Source organism: Leishmania martiniquensis, chromosome 18 (genome assembly GCF_017916325.1).
Source record: "Leishmania martiniquensis isolate LSCM1 chromosome 18, whole genome shotgun sequence".
NCBI classification, from domain to species: domain Eukaryota; phylum Euglenozoa; class Kinetoplastea; order Trypanosomatida; family Trypanosomatidae; genus Leishmania; species Leishmania martiniquensis.
In genome coordinates this window covers 626,948-642,500 of record NC_090153.1, presented here as the reverse complement: position 1 = coordinate 642,500, position 15,553 = coordinate 626,948, and the positions used below count along the sequence as shown (strand labels likewise).

The 15,553-nt window shown below is 61.8% G+C and overlaps 5 protein-coding genes across 5 annotated transcripts in view; all 5 read right to left on the bottom strand.

Moving 5' to 3' along the window:
* Positions 1-3,421, bottom strand: part of LSCM1_06792 (uncharacterized protein) — a gene marked incomplete at both ends in the record, with an annotated part of 3,450 nt that extends 29 nt beyond the window's left edge. The window contains one exon of the mRNA XM_067324197.1: positions 1-3,421. This exon is cut by the window's left edge and continues 29 nt beyond it. Coding sequence (XP_067179544.1) covers positions 1-3,421 — 3,421 coding nt within the window.
* A 1,114-nt stretch (positions 3,422-4,535) lies between these two features.
* On the bottom strand, positions 4,536-5,090 carry LSCM1_06791 (uncharacterized protein; the record flags this gene model as incomplete). The annotated part of the gene is made up of 1 exon (XM_067324196.1): positions 4,536-5,090. One exon carries the CDS (start codon positions 5,088-5,090, stop codon positions 4,536-4,538), a length of 555 nt encoding a protein of 184 aa, XP_067179543.1.
* Positions 5,091-6,816: 1,726 nt separating this feature from the next.
* On the bottom strand, positions 6,817-7,731 carry LSCM1_06790 (uncharacterized protein; the record flags this gene model as incomplete). The annotated part of the gene is made up of 1 exon (XM_067324195.1): positions 6,817-7,731. One exon carries the CDS (start codon positions 7,729-7,731, stop codon positions 6,817-6,819), a length of 915 nt encoding a protein of 304 aa, XP_067179542.1.
* Positions 7,732-9,149: 1,418 nt separating this feature from the next.
* LSCM1_06789 (uncharacterized protein) lies at positions 9,150-10,196 on the bottom strand (the record flags this gene model as incomplete). Its single annotated transcript, XM_067324194.1, has 1 exon — positions 9,150-10,196. One exon carries the CDS (start codon positions 10,194-10,196, stop codon positions 9,150-9,152), a length of 1,047 nt encoding a protein of 348 aa, XP_067179541.1.
* A 756-nt stretch (positions 10,197-10,952) lies between these two features.
* LSCM1_06788 (uncharacterized protein) lies at positions 10,953-13,688 on the bottom strand (the record flags this gene model as incomplete). Its single annotated transcript, XM_067324193.1, has 1 exon — positions 10,953-13,688. One exon carries the CDS (start codon positions 13,686-13,688, stop codon positions 10,953-10,955), a length of 2,736 nt encoding a protein of 911 aa, XP_067179540.1.
* Between the last annotated feature and the right edge of the window lie 1,865 nt (positions 13,689-15,553).

The following is a 15,553-nucleotide window of genomic DNA, read 5'->3' as shown; positions in this document are numbered from 1 at the left end:
TCTCACCTCCGAAGGAAATGAGTGCCGCACGCCTGCGCACGTGCAATTGGGTGGCCGCCTTGTCGCCCGCCTCGCCGCCGTTTGTCTCCTTCACTTCCAACCATTGCGAATGTCGCGTGATGAACGCTTTGAGCTCTTCGGGCGGCGCTTGGCGCAGCATGCCGATCAGCCCCACCGTGTTCGGTGACGCGAAAGGGGGCGTTCGTGAATGCGCGAAGAAAATGCGCACATGCTCCGACGCGCGATCCAGCAGTTCCGGCAGCGGCGCCCACACACGTGCGGAGCTGAAGCCGTATAGCAGAGAGAGCGACGCGTGAAAGTGGTCGTCCAGCGCGCTGGAGGCTGCGTACGTCCGCACCTTTGTGCCATCCTCCTGCACCCAGCAGAAGCGACCACAATCGCGCAACAGCATCACGAGCGCTTCTTCGGCAGATAGCCCGGCGGCAGAAGGGCGACGAGCAGCCAAAGCCAAGCTCTCTTCTCGCGCCTCAGAGGTCAGCTTGGCTATCACGCGCGAGACCGGCACCCACGCGGGGCGCAGCTGCTTCACGAGGCCGGCTGGTACCATCTTGCCCTCCAATTCTGCCGTGCAGCCTGGCGAGAGCCAGAAAGGACGCAGACGAACTTTTCGGGATGTCGTCGGCGCACGAAGCAGCGCGAGTGGGATCGGCGTGCACGTCTTGTCGGTCGGCGCCGTCGGCGGAGAAGACGCTTCAGTGGCTTTCCACGCGAGGTGAACGTTGGCGGGCGTAAGATCTGGACAGTAGTGGATGCAGAGATGGTCCAGTGGCACGTAGGTGTCGAACGGCAGCACGCACAGTAGCCGTGCCCACCACGGCCACGTGTCCGCCGGCTGCGTGGCCAAGGACAGAAATGGGTAGCCTATCTCGTTAGTGGGCACGGAGGACAAGGCGATAACGCCACTGTTGCCTTTCAGAATCGTTGGCGGGCAGCTCTTTCCCGCGCTAGCGCTAACGCCCGCTCCTTCACCCAGGGAGCTCCGTCGCATGGCGGTGGGCGAAGTCACCGGCAGCGCAGCGCCCTTCGAGTTGCCTACGGCAGCTCTGAGCGAATGGAGGCAGTGCTCGCTTTTGATTGGCCGCTGTATGCGCATTACGGGGAAGGCCTTCGTCGCCTCGCTGGCCTGCAGCACAGCACCGCCGCCTCTGGCTGCATCATGAGCAACACTGCGTTGTGAGTCACCAGGGGTGGGGCTGGTGCCGTTACCGGCATCCGCTGGTGCTGACACAGCGTCCCGTTTTCCATCGGCGCCGCGCTGCTCCTGTTCGGTCATCGTCTCCGGATTGAAAGCTGCATAGTGCACGTTGGCTGCACCGCGCTGCGCATGCTCGACGGTCGGTGCCAGTCGGACCTGCATCTTATCTTCGGACCTCTCGATAAAGTACACGTACACTCGGCACACCAGCGTCTGAATGCTTGTGCGTGCGCCAACCAGCTTCAGGATAGCGTCGGACGGGCGCAGCTCGTCCACAGGTATGTAGAAGGTAGGCACGCACTCGACCAGATAATCTAGCATCTGCATTGGTGTTATCCACCCACGCTCCTCGGCCATAGCGGTGTGCAAGGCAAGCCACTCAGCTGGCGTCGATGGGCGAGGGGGACGCGCCTTGCGCAACGGAGCAGCAGGGCCCGGTAACTGCGTCGCCGTCGAAGGCCCACCCTTGGCGGGCGCCTTAGGCGGCGCCGGGGCGTCACGCAGCCGCTCTAAATCCAAATCGTGCGGCTGTAGGCCTACCCCTTGGCCCTTCGCTGACGACGGTCCCTCAGCACCACCGAGGCCGCTGTAAAGTACCTGCTGCAGCCCAGTTGCAGCCTCCAGCGCAGCTGCGGCGTCGACGCTTTGCGGTAGCGCCGCCTCCTCAGCATAGGCGGACTCGGTGGGCTCACCCTCGGGGGCCGTACACTCGCCTTCGTCCAGTGGAATGGTTACAAGCCACGGCTCGGCATCGTGTGACGTGTCGTAATCCGCTGGTGGAGGCACGTACGAGCCGCCCTCGCAGTCAGACAGGGCGGAGGAGAAGGCCATCACCAAAGGCTCTTTGCCCTTAGGGGTTGAAGGATATTGGTGCGTCGGTGACCACAGCGAGACCGAGGCGGCTGCGGCGCTCTTCGTGCCCGGCACGGTGACTCGGACGAGAGCTGTTGCGTCCGCCGTGAGCGCCACATCGCGACTGGCCGTGGCGTAGCTCTGCTTAAAGAACCGAGCAAGACCCACTTGCCTAGCGCGCAGCTCCTGCACAATCGACTCCGGTAGAGACGCTCGCAGAACCGAAATCGAAAGCGGAGTTCCGTCTTCAGGCAGAAGCCTCGCAATGAGTGGCCACCAGGCTTGATCGGTGGCCGTCAACGGCGCGGCTTTGTCGGCACCATATACTGCCGAGGATGGCACAGGCGGGTAGGGTGCTGCGACAGGTGTTAGGTGGCACCTCGGCCGCTTTGCCACGGACGGCACAGCCTCCGCTACACGCGTGCCGGTCTTCGATGTGCAACGAGTGCCACGTACACGCATCAATTCCTCGTCCAGTACCATAGCTACCACATCGAGGCTCTCGAGCGTTGCCTTGCCGTCCTGCGAGCTGCCATCGACGGCTGGTGACCGCGTAGGTGCGACCGCGGCAGCCGCGACTGCATCGAGCGGCGCGATGGACGAGCGGCTCCGCGCCACCTGCCATCTGCTCGTCTTTGCATTCTGAGTGCAAGTGAAGCAGTGCGGATAGAGCTGCAGAAATGATAGCACGGAGCCGAAAAGCGTGCTAATCGCCTCCACGTCCAGCGAGCTGGTAAGATCTGTCAACAGCACGACCGAGCCATTCGCGGGGAGGGCAGCCAGTGTTTCTTCCACGAGTGTATCGGCTGGTGACAGAACCGACGCTGGTCTCTCAGAGGGTGGAAAGGCAGCGTCGACGTCAGCGCCAGCCTCCTCGCTGATATGGTCCATCCCCTCAGCCTCCGGGTCCCCGGGCTGAGAAGTCCCGTCGGCCTCCACATGCGCGCCTGTTTGCATTAGCAGCTCCTCGTACGCCTGCAGGTAGTCGTCCTCGTCCTCCTCGGCGCCTTCGAGGTGAGTGCACGCCTGCGCGCTGTAGGTGCGGACCGCGCATGCCGTGCAGTCCGTGGCACCGCTCGCAACTGATGGCAGCTGTGAGCTCTTGGCGTACGCACGTGCTGACACAAAAGGGTGGGAATAGGGGCTGGAGAGTCGCAGCGCGCAGCGCACTGGCGCTGGGCAAGTGGGGAATCCACAAAAGGCACTGCATGATGGTGCGCGAGCAGCAGTGGTGGCGGCAGGCTCGGCATGGAAGCAGCCGCCCCAAATACCTGCAGAGGAGTGCCCTCCTCTGCAGCCGAGAGCACACCTGTCCTTGAGAGCGCGCTTCCTTATTCCTTGGCGTGTATGCATGCATGCGCGCGCAAACGAGCTGCCCAGCGGGCCCATCCCCGGGGGCGCTCGTGTCCTTACCACTAGGTGGGCAAGTGCACGGGGAGACGGCGCCGGAAGCACTAGCGCTGCCTTCCTTCCTCCACCTCTCCCGCGCTATGAATGGATGTCTGCGGGTATGGGCAGCGCAGTTGGCGTTCGAATGTGCGGCGCCGTCGCGAGGACAGCCTGACGCCGACAGAGCTGCTCGCGGTGAGACAGGCGCCTCCTGCTGCTCTCGCTTCGAAGTGAGCACGTTTTTATTTGGGGGAGGGGAGGGGAAGTCCGAGAAGAGAAAGGGAAAGAGCACTTTTTGTGTGTGCGTGGCTGAAACCCACGCACACGCGCGCCCTGTCGACGCTCGAAAGGCACCTCTATGCAGGCACGCAGCCTACCACACGTGCTGCCCGCAAGAGGAAGTGGAAAGGGGCAGACACGCTGCTCCCAAGCAGGAGAGGAGTCGTGGAAAAGACGGGCGCAAGTGAAGGGTGATCGGCGTGGGCGAAACAGTTGCACTCCCCTTGGTGTTTTTGTGTGTGCGTGTATTTGTGTCCGCGTCACCCCACTACCCTCAGGTAGAAATGTACCCGCCGCTTTACGTACCTTTTTTTCGGGGGGCGCACGCATGACTCACTGATTGCCCCAGGCAAAAGTATGTGTGTAGGTGTGTGATGCAGCACCGACGTATGCGCCTAGTCGACGCCGCTATACATGACTCGACGCACGCCGCGCGCTCGACCACATGTTTCGCGTCCCGTGTCTGCAGAGTAAAGATGGTCCATCACCCCTTTTTAAGCCCACAACGGCAGTGGTCACAACAGTTGGGAGCACGTGTGCATGCAAAGAGGCGAGTGGCGGTGCATGTTTGCACCCAGAAAGCTGCCACGGAGACCCTCCCTCGGAGACAGCCTCACGTAATGCTCTGTGTGTCTTCAGCAGAGTTCGCAACACCACGTTCGTCGACTCCATGCGTGCGCGAGAGTGGAGGGGGGCATACAAGAGGAAAAGTCGCCGCAGACGGGCATGAGGAAAGAACCGCTGATGCCGCTCCAAGCTGCGTGGATGTCCGGGCACGCCCCTGGCGCCTCGGGACGTGCTACACTACGACCTCCACCACGAGTGAGCACGAATCGCATTCGCACCTCAGCGTGTGGCTGCAGCAGGCCGACGCGTCACCTCCACGACTGCCGCTCTCTCCCGCTGCACCGAGAAACAGAGCCACCTCGTAAATGCCACCGCACCGGCACTCGCGCTGATACATCTGCACGTGCTGTTCATCACCCTCCTCACCGGCCATGCGTACGCGAACGAAGTCCTCCGCCAGAGAATACGTGTCGCTCACAGCGCCGACCTCGCGCACCAGTGCGTGGGAGCGGGCAGCGTCGTAGGCAGCACGCAAGTATGGGTCAAGCAAAATCTCTGACGCCTCTTTTACGACGTGAAATACAGCAGGAGGTGCTGGACCCGATGTCACCATGTCGCCGGACGTTGCCGAAGTTGTTCTCGGAACCGTAGCCTTATCGGGGTGCGTGCGCAGCGCCATGCGCTTGAAAGCAGCGCGAATCTCGCTAATGGAGGCCGACGGTGGCACGCGCAGGACCTCGTACGGCGTCCACTTCGTGTGGCCCCATGAGCAGGCCGACGCCAACATGTCGAGGAGGCCCTTGCCTGGCTAACCCGTTCAGGGGGAAGTATACGTGCGCATGCACTGATCGAGACGACCGTTTTGGCGTGGACGGTTTTTCTTCTGTTTCTGATCGGGCACTCGGGGCGAAGCAGGATGTGAGCGTAACGATGAGCAGAGAGAGAGCGCGCGAAAGGGGAGAGAGAGACTGCAGCACAGATTGAGCACCTCATCACGTGATGTGAAGAGCATACCTTCTCAGGTGTCCTTAAAGCGACTCGATTCAAGCGCATTCGTGACGCCAGCTGAGGCAGAGAGCCGACGTGGCTCTACCCCCCCGCCCCGGCTTGGCATGCATGAATACGCTATCCATAAAGGCTGCGTGCTTCTGACACCATTGCTTTCAAAGAGCCTTTCGCGCTCTGTCAAGCAACCCGGCAATGCCCTCTGCACAGCCCCGCGTCTTCACGTGAGGATGCGCCGGTAGCCCGCATAAGAGCCTTGCCTTCCCGTTAAGCAATCTGCTTCGCCGCGGCCAGCCCATCCTCGCCCCTCCCCCTCCGAAGCACCATCCCGACGGAGAAAAGAGGGCCGCTTTGCCAGCCGTCCAGTGTCAAGCCTCCTCCTCCGTCCCTCATCAGCGCGGCTTCAGCGGCCGTAAAAAAGGAGAGCAGATGCACATACGTGGTGCCCTCACTAAGCGCAAGCACATCTGTGCTGGGCTGCTGCGTGCAGCCCAGAAAAGCGAAGCTACGAGAAAAGGATGCCACACTCAACAGTGGGAACGCTCGCAGCGGCTTCCACGCGCAGATCTCACCGCTATGCGATAGCCGTTTCGGTCGCCTTAGTGCGCCAGCATGCGCTCCCGGGTTCGATCCGCATCGCGCACGCCGACGAATATACATACAACCAACAGCTCACCAGCCTCTCCTGCTCAGCGACGGGGCCCCGGCCGTCGACTTGCGCCATGCGTAGCTCGCGGGCTCCTCTGCCCCACCCCCTCACCCGCTCCTGCTGTGGATGTGCGCTGCGCGACCGGCGCCAGACGGACTCGGCCGGACTGCGTGCCACCATCCACGCGGGCCGCCTCCAGGGTCCGGCGCGGGGACGGAGGGGTGGGAAAGGGGCTCCAAGCGCGTGCCGTGGTCTGCAGGCTCTCCACCGCGCTCCCGTGCCGCGTGTCGGCAGGGCGTCGACGCTCTCGCAGTGAGCTTCGTTGAGGGGCGCAGGGCGGCCGCCGGATGCCGCGCTAGCTTCCGCTGCTGCAGCATCGCTGAGAGGCCGGACAGCCCGCTCGCACGGATGTGGCGGCCGCCTCGTCGCAGAGCTGGTGCGCGTTGCGCGGAGGGGAGCAAGAGGACCGGAAGGGGGGAGAAGCGAAGAAAAACTGTGTAACTGCTCATCTACTCGGTCAGTATGGTCCGCTACTCATTGTTTGAGCAGATCTCTGCTGCCGCGTTCAGCGCGAGAGAGCAGAGAAGAGAAGCCGCGGTGAAGCACTGCACAGCGGCGGTGCCCTTAACACGGATGCCGGCCTTCTCTTGTTGTGACCCCGGCATCCGCCGCGTAGTCAACCGATAGACGCATGAGCGCGCACGCCAAGCACCGAGATCTACGGCAAGGCATCTCGTCGCGAGACGACCAAAGCACACAAGTAAAAGCTGGAAGGGAAAGGGGGGCCAGCGCAGCGCCCACACTGAGAGAGAAGCTAGGAGCATGTACTACTGAAAAGGCCCGCGACAAGAGAGCGCCTTCACGCTGTCACCTCCGCACCTTCGAGTTCACGCAGAATATCGTTGTTCTCGTCCGCGTCACCCATGTACAAGCATCCAACGGGGCAGAGCTGAGAAACGGGCATGTTGTTGTCCGTCTTCACCTCCAGCTCGTCGAGGAAGGTCGATATCTCACTCAGCCCACCGCGGCCGATCTGGCCTAGGTTGAAGTCTTGCGCGTGCTCGTTCAGGAAGCGGATGCAGCGGGTGCAGTGGATGCAGCGGTTAAGCACGACACGCGTCTGCGGGTCAAAGTAAAAGTCCTCGACCGCTTTTTTATCCTCGCGGTAGCGCGGAATGTCGGAGCCGTAGTTCATACTGACGTTCTGCAGGTCGCAGTTCGTTGCCTGCTCACAGATGGGGCAGTCGTTCGGGTGGTTGATGAGGATGAGCTCAACGTTGCCCTCTCGCGCGTCGCGCACAAGACGACTGTCCGTGATGATCGACATGCCGGGCAACGCCACCGTGGAGCAGGCGACAACGATGTTTTGAGTGCCATCCACCTGCACCATGCACATCCGGCAGTTGCCAGCGACGGAGAGGATGGGGTGGTAGCAAAACTTTGGTACGACGATGCCCTCACGCTCCAGCACTTCCAGCACATTCTCCTCCTGAGGAATGATCTCGACGGGGCGCTTGTTGACAAACATGATAGCGCGCGGTTTGTTTTCGGCGTACTGGCCTGCCGCCACCTGCTCGGCCGCCGTGCTGGCTGCCGCTTGGCGGTTGTAGGTGCTTCCGTGCATGATGTCTGTCATCTCCGTGTTGTATGGCGTTCCATCTGACCGAAAGTAGCGGCGAGCGGCCCACAGAGGCGGCGTGGGGAGCGAGAGGAAGGTGAAAGTGCACGGTGCAAGCGGCAGGTAACCGAGCACCGCGTTCGTGAAGCGCTTCATGGCCAAACAAAAGCAGGGAGAAGGCACAGCAACGTTTTCTTGACGAAAGTGGAGAGGGGTGTAAAGTGATGAGGAGGGGGAGGGGAGGGACAGCGGCGAAGAGCGCTATACAGAGGGGCAGCCGAAGGTAAGAAAAGGCGTAGCAAAAAAAGGCGGAAGTGTGTGGGCGTGCGACGAACCGTTTGGCTGCTACCAGTGGAAGCCGGCTCGAGCACTCTGCTTGTCCCTCTCTCTCCCGCGTCTTTCTCTGTCCCCTTAGCTGCCTCTCGGCACGTTTCAGGATCAGCGAGAAGCACCACTACACTGTGGGCCCTGATGGTAACAGCCTGGTTGGTCGCCCCTGCCCTTTTCCTTGCACGCGGTAAGTGTGTGAAAGGGTGAGAAGCGCCCGTCTCGCTTCTGCCCTCTCCAATAAGGCCCACTAAACTGCGACCGCGTGCGCGCAGAAGCAGGCAGCGATGAGCAGTATAAGTTAGCGGGTTCTGGCGAGGAGGCCAAACAAAGCTGTTGCTAATACTACGCGGCGCAGTAGCAAAAAAGGGGGGTCGATGGTCGGTAAAGCTCGACGGTGCTGCCGCCCGGCTATCATGTGTATACGTAGATGTCGAAGAGGAAATAGGCAAGAGTCTGTGGCCACCTGCGATGCAGTGTCGTGGAAGTTGCGCGTGGCTCCTTCTTCGGCTAATGCTCTCTCTGCTTGGCGTTATTTCTTTCCCGTGTGTGTGTGCGGCAGCGACTTAGCGACGAAAGAGGTGAGGAGGGAGGGGGGAGGAGGGGGCATTTGACTGCTGCACACAACCGCTTTCATCAGCGCCGTTGCACGAGACAGACAGAGAGGCACAGAGGGAGAGAAAAAGAGTGGACCGGGAGGAGAGGAGAACAGATGCGAAGGCAACTTCGCGTGTTCAAGAGGCGCTTGCAGAGTCGAAGGGGAGGCGGAGAAACGGATGCGGCGTGCAGTCGCTGAATTTCAATCGTTGTCCTCGACGCACGACGCCGACGCACACCCACGGTAGTTGCCAGACGAAGCACCGCTCACCAGAAGGGCGGAAGGTTACAAAGAAAAAAAGAGGAATGAGTGGAATACGGGCGCGTGAGCACCCTTCCACGTATGCGTCCCTTCGCTGAGACACCACCATTGGAGGGCGGCAAAGAGCCGGGGGGGTCTCGGCATCGGCATCGGCATGCACGGCGGCTGCCCTCCAAGCGCACCTCAAACGTCGGCATCCCCAACCTGCACTGGCGGTGAGGGAAAAAAATGACGACGTGAATAGATGGGCCTCACACGACGCCTCATTTCCCTCGGCGTCCTTGGGTGTTGCACAGGTCGGCTCCCTTAAGGGTGAGTGGCAGAGGAGCTGTTTGGCGGTGGCGCTGTAGCCGACTACAGCAACAGCGACGGCAAAGCGCCACGCTGATCAGGTCTCCTGTGGACCGCTGTGATAGTCCACCGTGACATGCGCGTACATGAGCCACCACAAGGAACCGAGCCCGATACCGTACAGATATTGCACGCGACGAGCGCGCTGAGTTTGCCAGCGCTGCATCTTGTCGAACTCACCCTCGCTGATGATTCCGTCGATGCGGTTCAACATGAGAAGACCGCACATGCCCACATTCTCAAAACCGTTGTCGAGCAGCATCTCGTGAAAGACCGGCATGTGGGCAGCCCCCCAAGGGATAGCGAAGGACTTGTACAGGTGCGCGCGGAGAGGTGCGATCATATTCAGGCAGTGCTGCTCTCGAGCGAGGCTGCCGAGCACAGGCGCGTTGAAGCGCACGGAACACCACCACGGCAGCTTCTCGTAGTCGTACTTGTCCGCTGCGTGCACCACCGTGTGGTTTGGCGAGTCCATGACGCCCCATGAGAAGGGCTGAAAGAAATTTTCCACCTCGCGCGGCTCCCAGCCCTCGTCGTCCTCGTGCTCGACCGGCCGCGTGCACTTGACACGCTCCCGCGGTGGCACCGTCGTGGAGTAGGGGGCACTACTTAGGGGGGCGCGGCCCTCCATCAGCACCGACTCATGCTGATTGCACAGGTCGTCTACCTGCCGGAAGAATTCGGGGTGCGCGAAATGCCGGAGCGGAATGAGGGTGACAGTGATGTCAGCGTCCGCATTGCGGTACGTGTGGGCAATGGACAGGGCTACGCCGTCCTGACAAACGAGGAAGTCCGCCAGCTGTTTGCTGCGCCACGGGGCCGTGTAGCGGAGCCGCGGTGCATACACAAACTTCTTGAGCGGCCCTGAAGCGCCTATCGTGGTGGAGGAGGAGCGCGTCACCCGGGCATCGGCGCCACTCTTCACAGAATCGCCGCCGGAGGCCGCACTGGTAGTAGGTACTTGGCCCTCTCCGTATGCCTGGCAACTTCTATGCGATAGAGCGCTCACGTCGCTCTGCGCACCAAACAGCAGTTTCGCAGGCGCGCGCACAATGGCAGCGACATGGCGACGAAGATACAGCATCGTTCCTGCACGAGCACCACACCCCACGGAGAAGCGTAACTGCTCGGCTGAAGGGCTACAGCAGCGATCCTGCGTGCGCTAGCAGAAGACTGTGTAAGAGGAGAGACAGTAAGAAATACGCCGAAAGAGTGGCTCGCTAACGCGATTCTGAGAAGGTAAGCGTTCGAGGGGGCTGCACTTCCGTTGCCTCTGACGCCACACCGAGCCGCCAGCATCCCTGTAAATCTGGCGTGCGCACACCCACACATGCGCGTGCCATAAAGGCGGCAATCGGAGGGGGGTAGCCGACGCGCTGTGCAGGGGCACGAAGTTCTCAAGTGCGAGGCGCCGCATAACAAACGGCATCCGCCGAGCCAAAACGTTGTCGTCCTCCTCATCCAGTCGGATCGAGCGACTTTGGAAGCCGGCCTCTTTCTTCTGTTTATCTTTTCCCCTCCAACCTGCGCAGCGAGGCGCGAGAGATGTCGGCGATGGCTGTACCGCCGAAGGGTGTCTCGAAATCGCCGCCAAATGCACCAGGAGCGAACGAGAAAGAGGGGAGGGGAGAGAAGTGCACGGCCCACTCGGCATCCTCACGCGCACTCCCGCAGAGACCTCCCAAGCCCACCCCCTTCCCTTGTCATGTGCCGCGCCGTCACCGCATCTCTGTAGCGTACATCAGATACAAACACAAGTACACAACTGAAAGGAGCCCCATTAACATTCGATAGCCCCATATCCGCCGGCGTCATCTATCGTTCGGCACGTGCAGTGCTCTCAGAGCCACTGTTCATTGCGCTCCGAGTTGGCCACGCGCAGCTTCTCCACATCAACGGCATGCACCTGCACCATGCCCTTCTCAAACCCCGCCACAAGGATGTGCTGATCTGCCTTCTCGCTCTTGGATGGCAGGTCGATGCAGGTGCACCGACCTGTCTCTGGCTGCGTCAGCGTGTGCGAGAGGCGCGGCGCCTGCCGGCGGTGGTACGCAAAGTCGATGAGGTGCAGCTCGCCGCTTTCGTCCAACGCCCACACCACCCACGGTATTACGCCACTGCAGCGGACTGCCACAATAGGCTGGTTGCCCACCTCCACGGTCACCTGTGGCGCTGCCTCGTCCTGCAGATAGAGCCGCACGGTGCCATCCTCGTAACCCACAACGAACCACCGCGTGTCCAGGATGCCGTACTGCACACAGCAGGGCACAGCGACCGCCTTCGTGCAATGGGAATCCTCTCCCGAGACCCCAGAGTATGGCAGGTCATTGCTGCTGCATGATGGGCCATAAAGACACGGCGACGCGATTCCGCCAATGCGACTGCACCGGACGACGCCGTGGGGGGCGGTCAGAACCAGCTGAGATCCGTCAGAAGGTGCTAAGTCAAAGTCCCCCGCGACACCGGCACTGTAGGCCACCGCCGCGTCGCCGTCCTCGCCCTCTTGCCGCAGCGCGGGCGTGGCAGTGGCAGCCGCAGCCACTGAGCCTTTGGTGAGGCGCAGGCTGACACCGCTGCCAGGGTGAAGACCATAGTCGTTGTCGTGCAGGGTGAGGCCTGCCGCGGCGGCAGCGAGGCCGCCGCTGTTCGCCTCCGAGGGGTCACGCCTTTCTGCGAGCGCCCAGTAGCATATAGCACCGATCTCATCCATCGAGATGACCTGCTCGTACTTCTCCTCCTCGCGGATGGCGCGCGAAAAAGAGTTGTACCCCGCAACGCGAACTTGCCGCACGGGAGCGGCGTGGCCACCCACCTGCCAGCCTGTGCTGTAGGACGGCAGCTGAAAGACAGCGCGCTCGTAGCGGCCGGCGGAGAGGTGCAGGCGCTCCGACTCACGAAGGTTCCAAATGCACGCATTACCGTCTGCAGTGCCGCCGTAGAGAAGGTGAGGGCGAGAGGGACTGATGCACATGCACGTCACCTCCGAGCAGGAGACAAACACTCGCTCTGGTGCAGCGGCGTCGTGCACGTTCCACAGCAGCAGCACAGAGAGGAACGTGTCGAGCGTCGCGGACGGCCCAGTCGCACTGGCAGTCCCATGTAGGGCAACAAGCTGGCGGGGGTTCAAAGGGTTCAGCAGCACCTGCACAACTGGGCGGTTGCGCGTGCAGTGCCAGCAGAAAGTGGTGCATAAGCAGGAAAATCCTGTGGACGTCTTCGGCTTGGAGCTCTCTGCCATGGCTGCTGCAGCGGCTGCCGTGCCCGACGCCGTAGCGTCGCTCTCATCCAGCGCCGCGATCATCACCGGAAGCGTGTTCGCCAAAAAGCGCTCCAGCATTGCAGCGTCCAGTGAGCGAGTCTTCACGCTAGCGCTACCCGCAGCCGGCTTGCCGGCCACCTCCCCCCCGTCTTCCCTGCCATCCGCCCTGTCCTCCTCTTCGTCTGCAGCACCGGCGCCACTGTCCTTGCCGCTGCGCTGCATGGCTTTGCGCCGCAGTTGGAAGAACTGCCGCTCCGCCTCTTCTTCCGGGCAGAGGCCGAGATCGTCCGGCGCCTGAGTCCCGCGAGCCCTAAGCTTGCACCGCTCCGCCTGGGTGCCAACCTCCATCCGCTCCTCCTCAGGCGGCGCCTGCACCCCCACCTGCTCGCGCCCAGTCTGGCAAAAGTCACGTATATACAGATCGTAGGCGCTCTGCGGTGCGAGGTCCAGCACAACGCCGCCACTACTATCGAAGTCGATCATGCGGCGCAGCAGCGTGGCTCGCGCTAGGTCCTTCTGGAACTGCGCACGATACGCCTGTCGCTGCAGCTCACCGGGATCAAAGGCGGTCACCGGGCTCGGCCCCACCCTACCAGCGGCATCAGCTCCAGGGGCGCGGCCCTCGTCGTCGGCCATACATTCCCCGGCACCGGTAGCAGCTGCGTGGCGGAGACGGCGACGTGCCTCCCGCTCCGCGCGCTTTCGCTCCGCCCGCTCCTCAGCCGACTCGAGACGTTTTCGCTCCTTTTCTTCGGTCGCGCGCTTCAGCTCCGCTGCAGCGAAGTTGCGACTGTTCGTCACGCTCTGCTCCACGACAGCGATGTTCTCTGCCTCTATCGCGCTCAACAGTGCTGCGTCCACGTCATCGGCGAGGCTCTTCTTCGCGCTCGGCTTCCCCATCCCATCGTCGCCCACCCCCTCGTTGCCATGACAACTTCTCTCTCTAACTGCGCGCCGCTCTTCCTTGGGCGATTTTGCTGTAGGAGTGGCCACCTCGGTGATGGGAGGGGCAACAGCAGTAGCCGCTGCGGCGGCCTCTTGCTGTTTCTGAGCCTCGCGCTGCGCGCGCTTCTTTTCCTTTCGAATCCGCCGCTCCTCTTCAGTTTCTTTGCGTGTGAGGTGCGTCTCACCAGAGGGGGCGGTGGTGGCGGCGCGGCTGCCGGTGGCGCCTGTCGTTGCTGCTTCCGGCGAGAGGGTCTTGACTGGAGGAGGCACCTCTGCGGAAAACTGTGCGTCCTCCTCTGCCTCGCCAGCCCTACGGGCCGCCTCCCTCCTCTTCTGCTTTCGAAGACGCCGCTCCTCGTCGCTTTCCGGCATGACGACAGAGAGTGGGAGACTGCGAAAGAATAAAAAAAACTTCGATCAACGAAAAAGAGGAACAGCGAATGTTTGGTGTCCGAGAAGTCCCTCGCGCCCTTCGTGCCAGAAGAGAGCAGAGGGGGGAGGGGAGAAGTGTGTTCGCTCCCCTCGCTATTAATGCGTGACCGAAAGCAATGCACATACGCAGAGAGGGAGGACAGAGGAGAGTGGGAGCAAATCGGGAAGGCGGCAGCAGTAGCGGCGACAGCAAACATCCAACGAAAAGGATTCACAAGAAAAGCGCCCACTCTCCTTCTCGTACAGACACCTGTGTATCATCGCTGCCAGCGTGAGCACCTTTATTGGTGGCCGCTCACGAGCAGGAAGGCTTCCACAATAATATAAATTTATGTGTTTGTGTGTCCTCATTGATGGAGATGTGCATATCTCGAGTGAGGATAACGCTGCCCCCGCCATACCGGGGTACAGTATGCAGTACACCCTCTTCGCCATCCGCCGTTAGACTCCTCTTTCGCATCTCTCCCACCCACCCCCATCGGCGCCGGTCACCTCCGCCGCGTGGCAACACCGGCGCCTCAGTGCCCACCCTCGTTGCCGGGTAGGCCACAGTTCCTGGAGAGCGCCCTGCTGTCTCACTTTGGGCTATTGATGTCGGCGGCCGCGCGTGCACATGTGCTGCGCGGGAGAGACACGCGGCGGCGATGGCGCGCAAAGGAGGCCGCCGTGAGCCCTGCCGACGATCCGACGACTGCCCTCATGCGCCCCGTGTGCCCTCTTTGCTCGATGTGCTGCGGTGATGCCGAGCGCGGCCCTGGGCCCCGACTGCGCCGTGTGCGGTGCCGCTGCGATGGCGCCTCAGCAACACCGAGCAGTGCTGGTCGGCCCGTCTCCCGGACGTGTGGCCGTGGCGGAGGTGCGCTGCGGTGGTCTGTGCGCATATATTTGTGGACCTGTCGCGTGGCGGACGGAGGCGAGCTCAGTGGCCAAAGAGAAGAGCGCAGACGTACAACAAAAAAAAAGCCTGCCGTTCCTCCGGCTGCCTCTTGAAAGAGTCACGCTGAGGCCCTCTCTGTCTAAGGGGAAGGCGAGGCGGGGGAGGAGGATGCCGCGGAGGGCGGTTTGCAAGTTGATCGGTAGGAGCGCACCCGCCTCTACGGCTTTTCCTGCATTGCTCAAAAAGCAGAGGGCACGTCGTCGCTATTGAGAAGAGGGGAAGAGCGAGGCCATGCAACGGTAAGAGTGACTTCGCCGCAAGACGAGCAGGTTTGCGCAAAGGTGCCGGTGCTTCCCCTCTCCTCAGTGCCCGCCACGTCTGCGCAGCTGACCGCAGGACAAGAGGAGGGAAACCTGACGTTTCGGTGGGCGCCTTCATCGGCTTCTCCCTCTAACGGAAAAGAGTGCGGCTTGCCTCACCTCAAGCCCACCTATGAACTGCGGATGTCACGCTGGAGGTGGTGCATCCGCGAAGGCCGCGGCCGGCAGGGCTGTCGTCCGCATCGGCGTCGAGAAAATGCGTGTAAGATGCGCCTAATGGAGGCAGTGTACAGAAAAAGCGAGGGACAACATGCAGCAACAGACGCGAGAGGGGCGTCAGCGAATGAACGACAGAGAAGAGCGCGTCAGATCACAGGAAAGAAGAGTTGAGGTGCGCAATCATGTCAAGTGCCGCGACGTGGCCGTCCGATGGTGCACATGTGTATCTCACTCGTCAAGCGCGTGCTCATGAGAGAAAAGAGTGTGAGCAATAGAGGAGACGTGGGAGAAGTGGGGCCGTGATGCATCGGTTTTCTCGTTCAACGGTGTACAGAGACAAACCAAACACGCGAGGGGCATCGCTTGAGTGATTTTGTCTGGGTGATAGC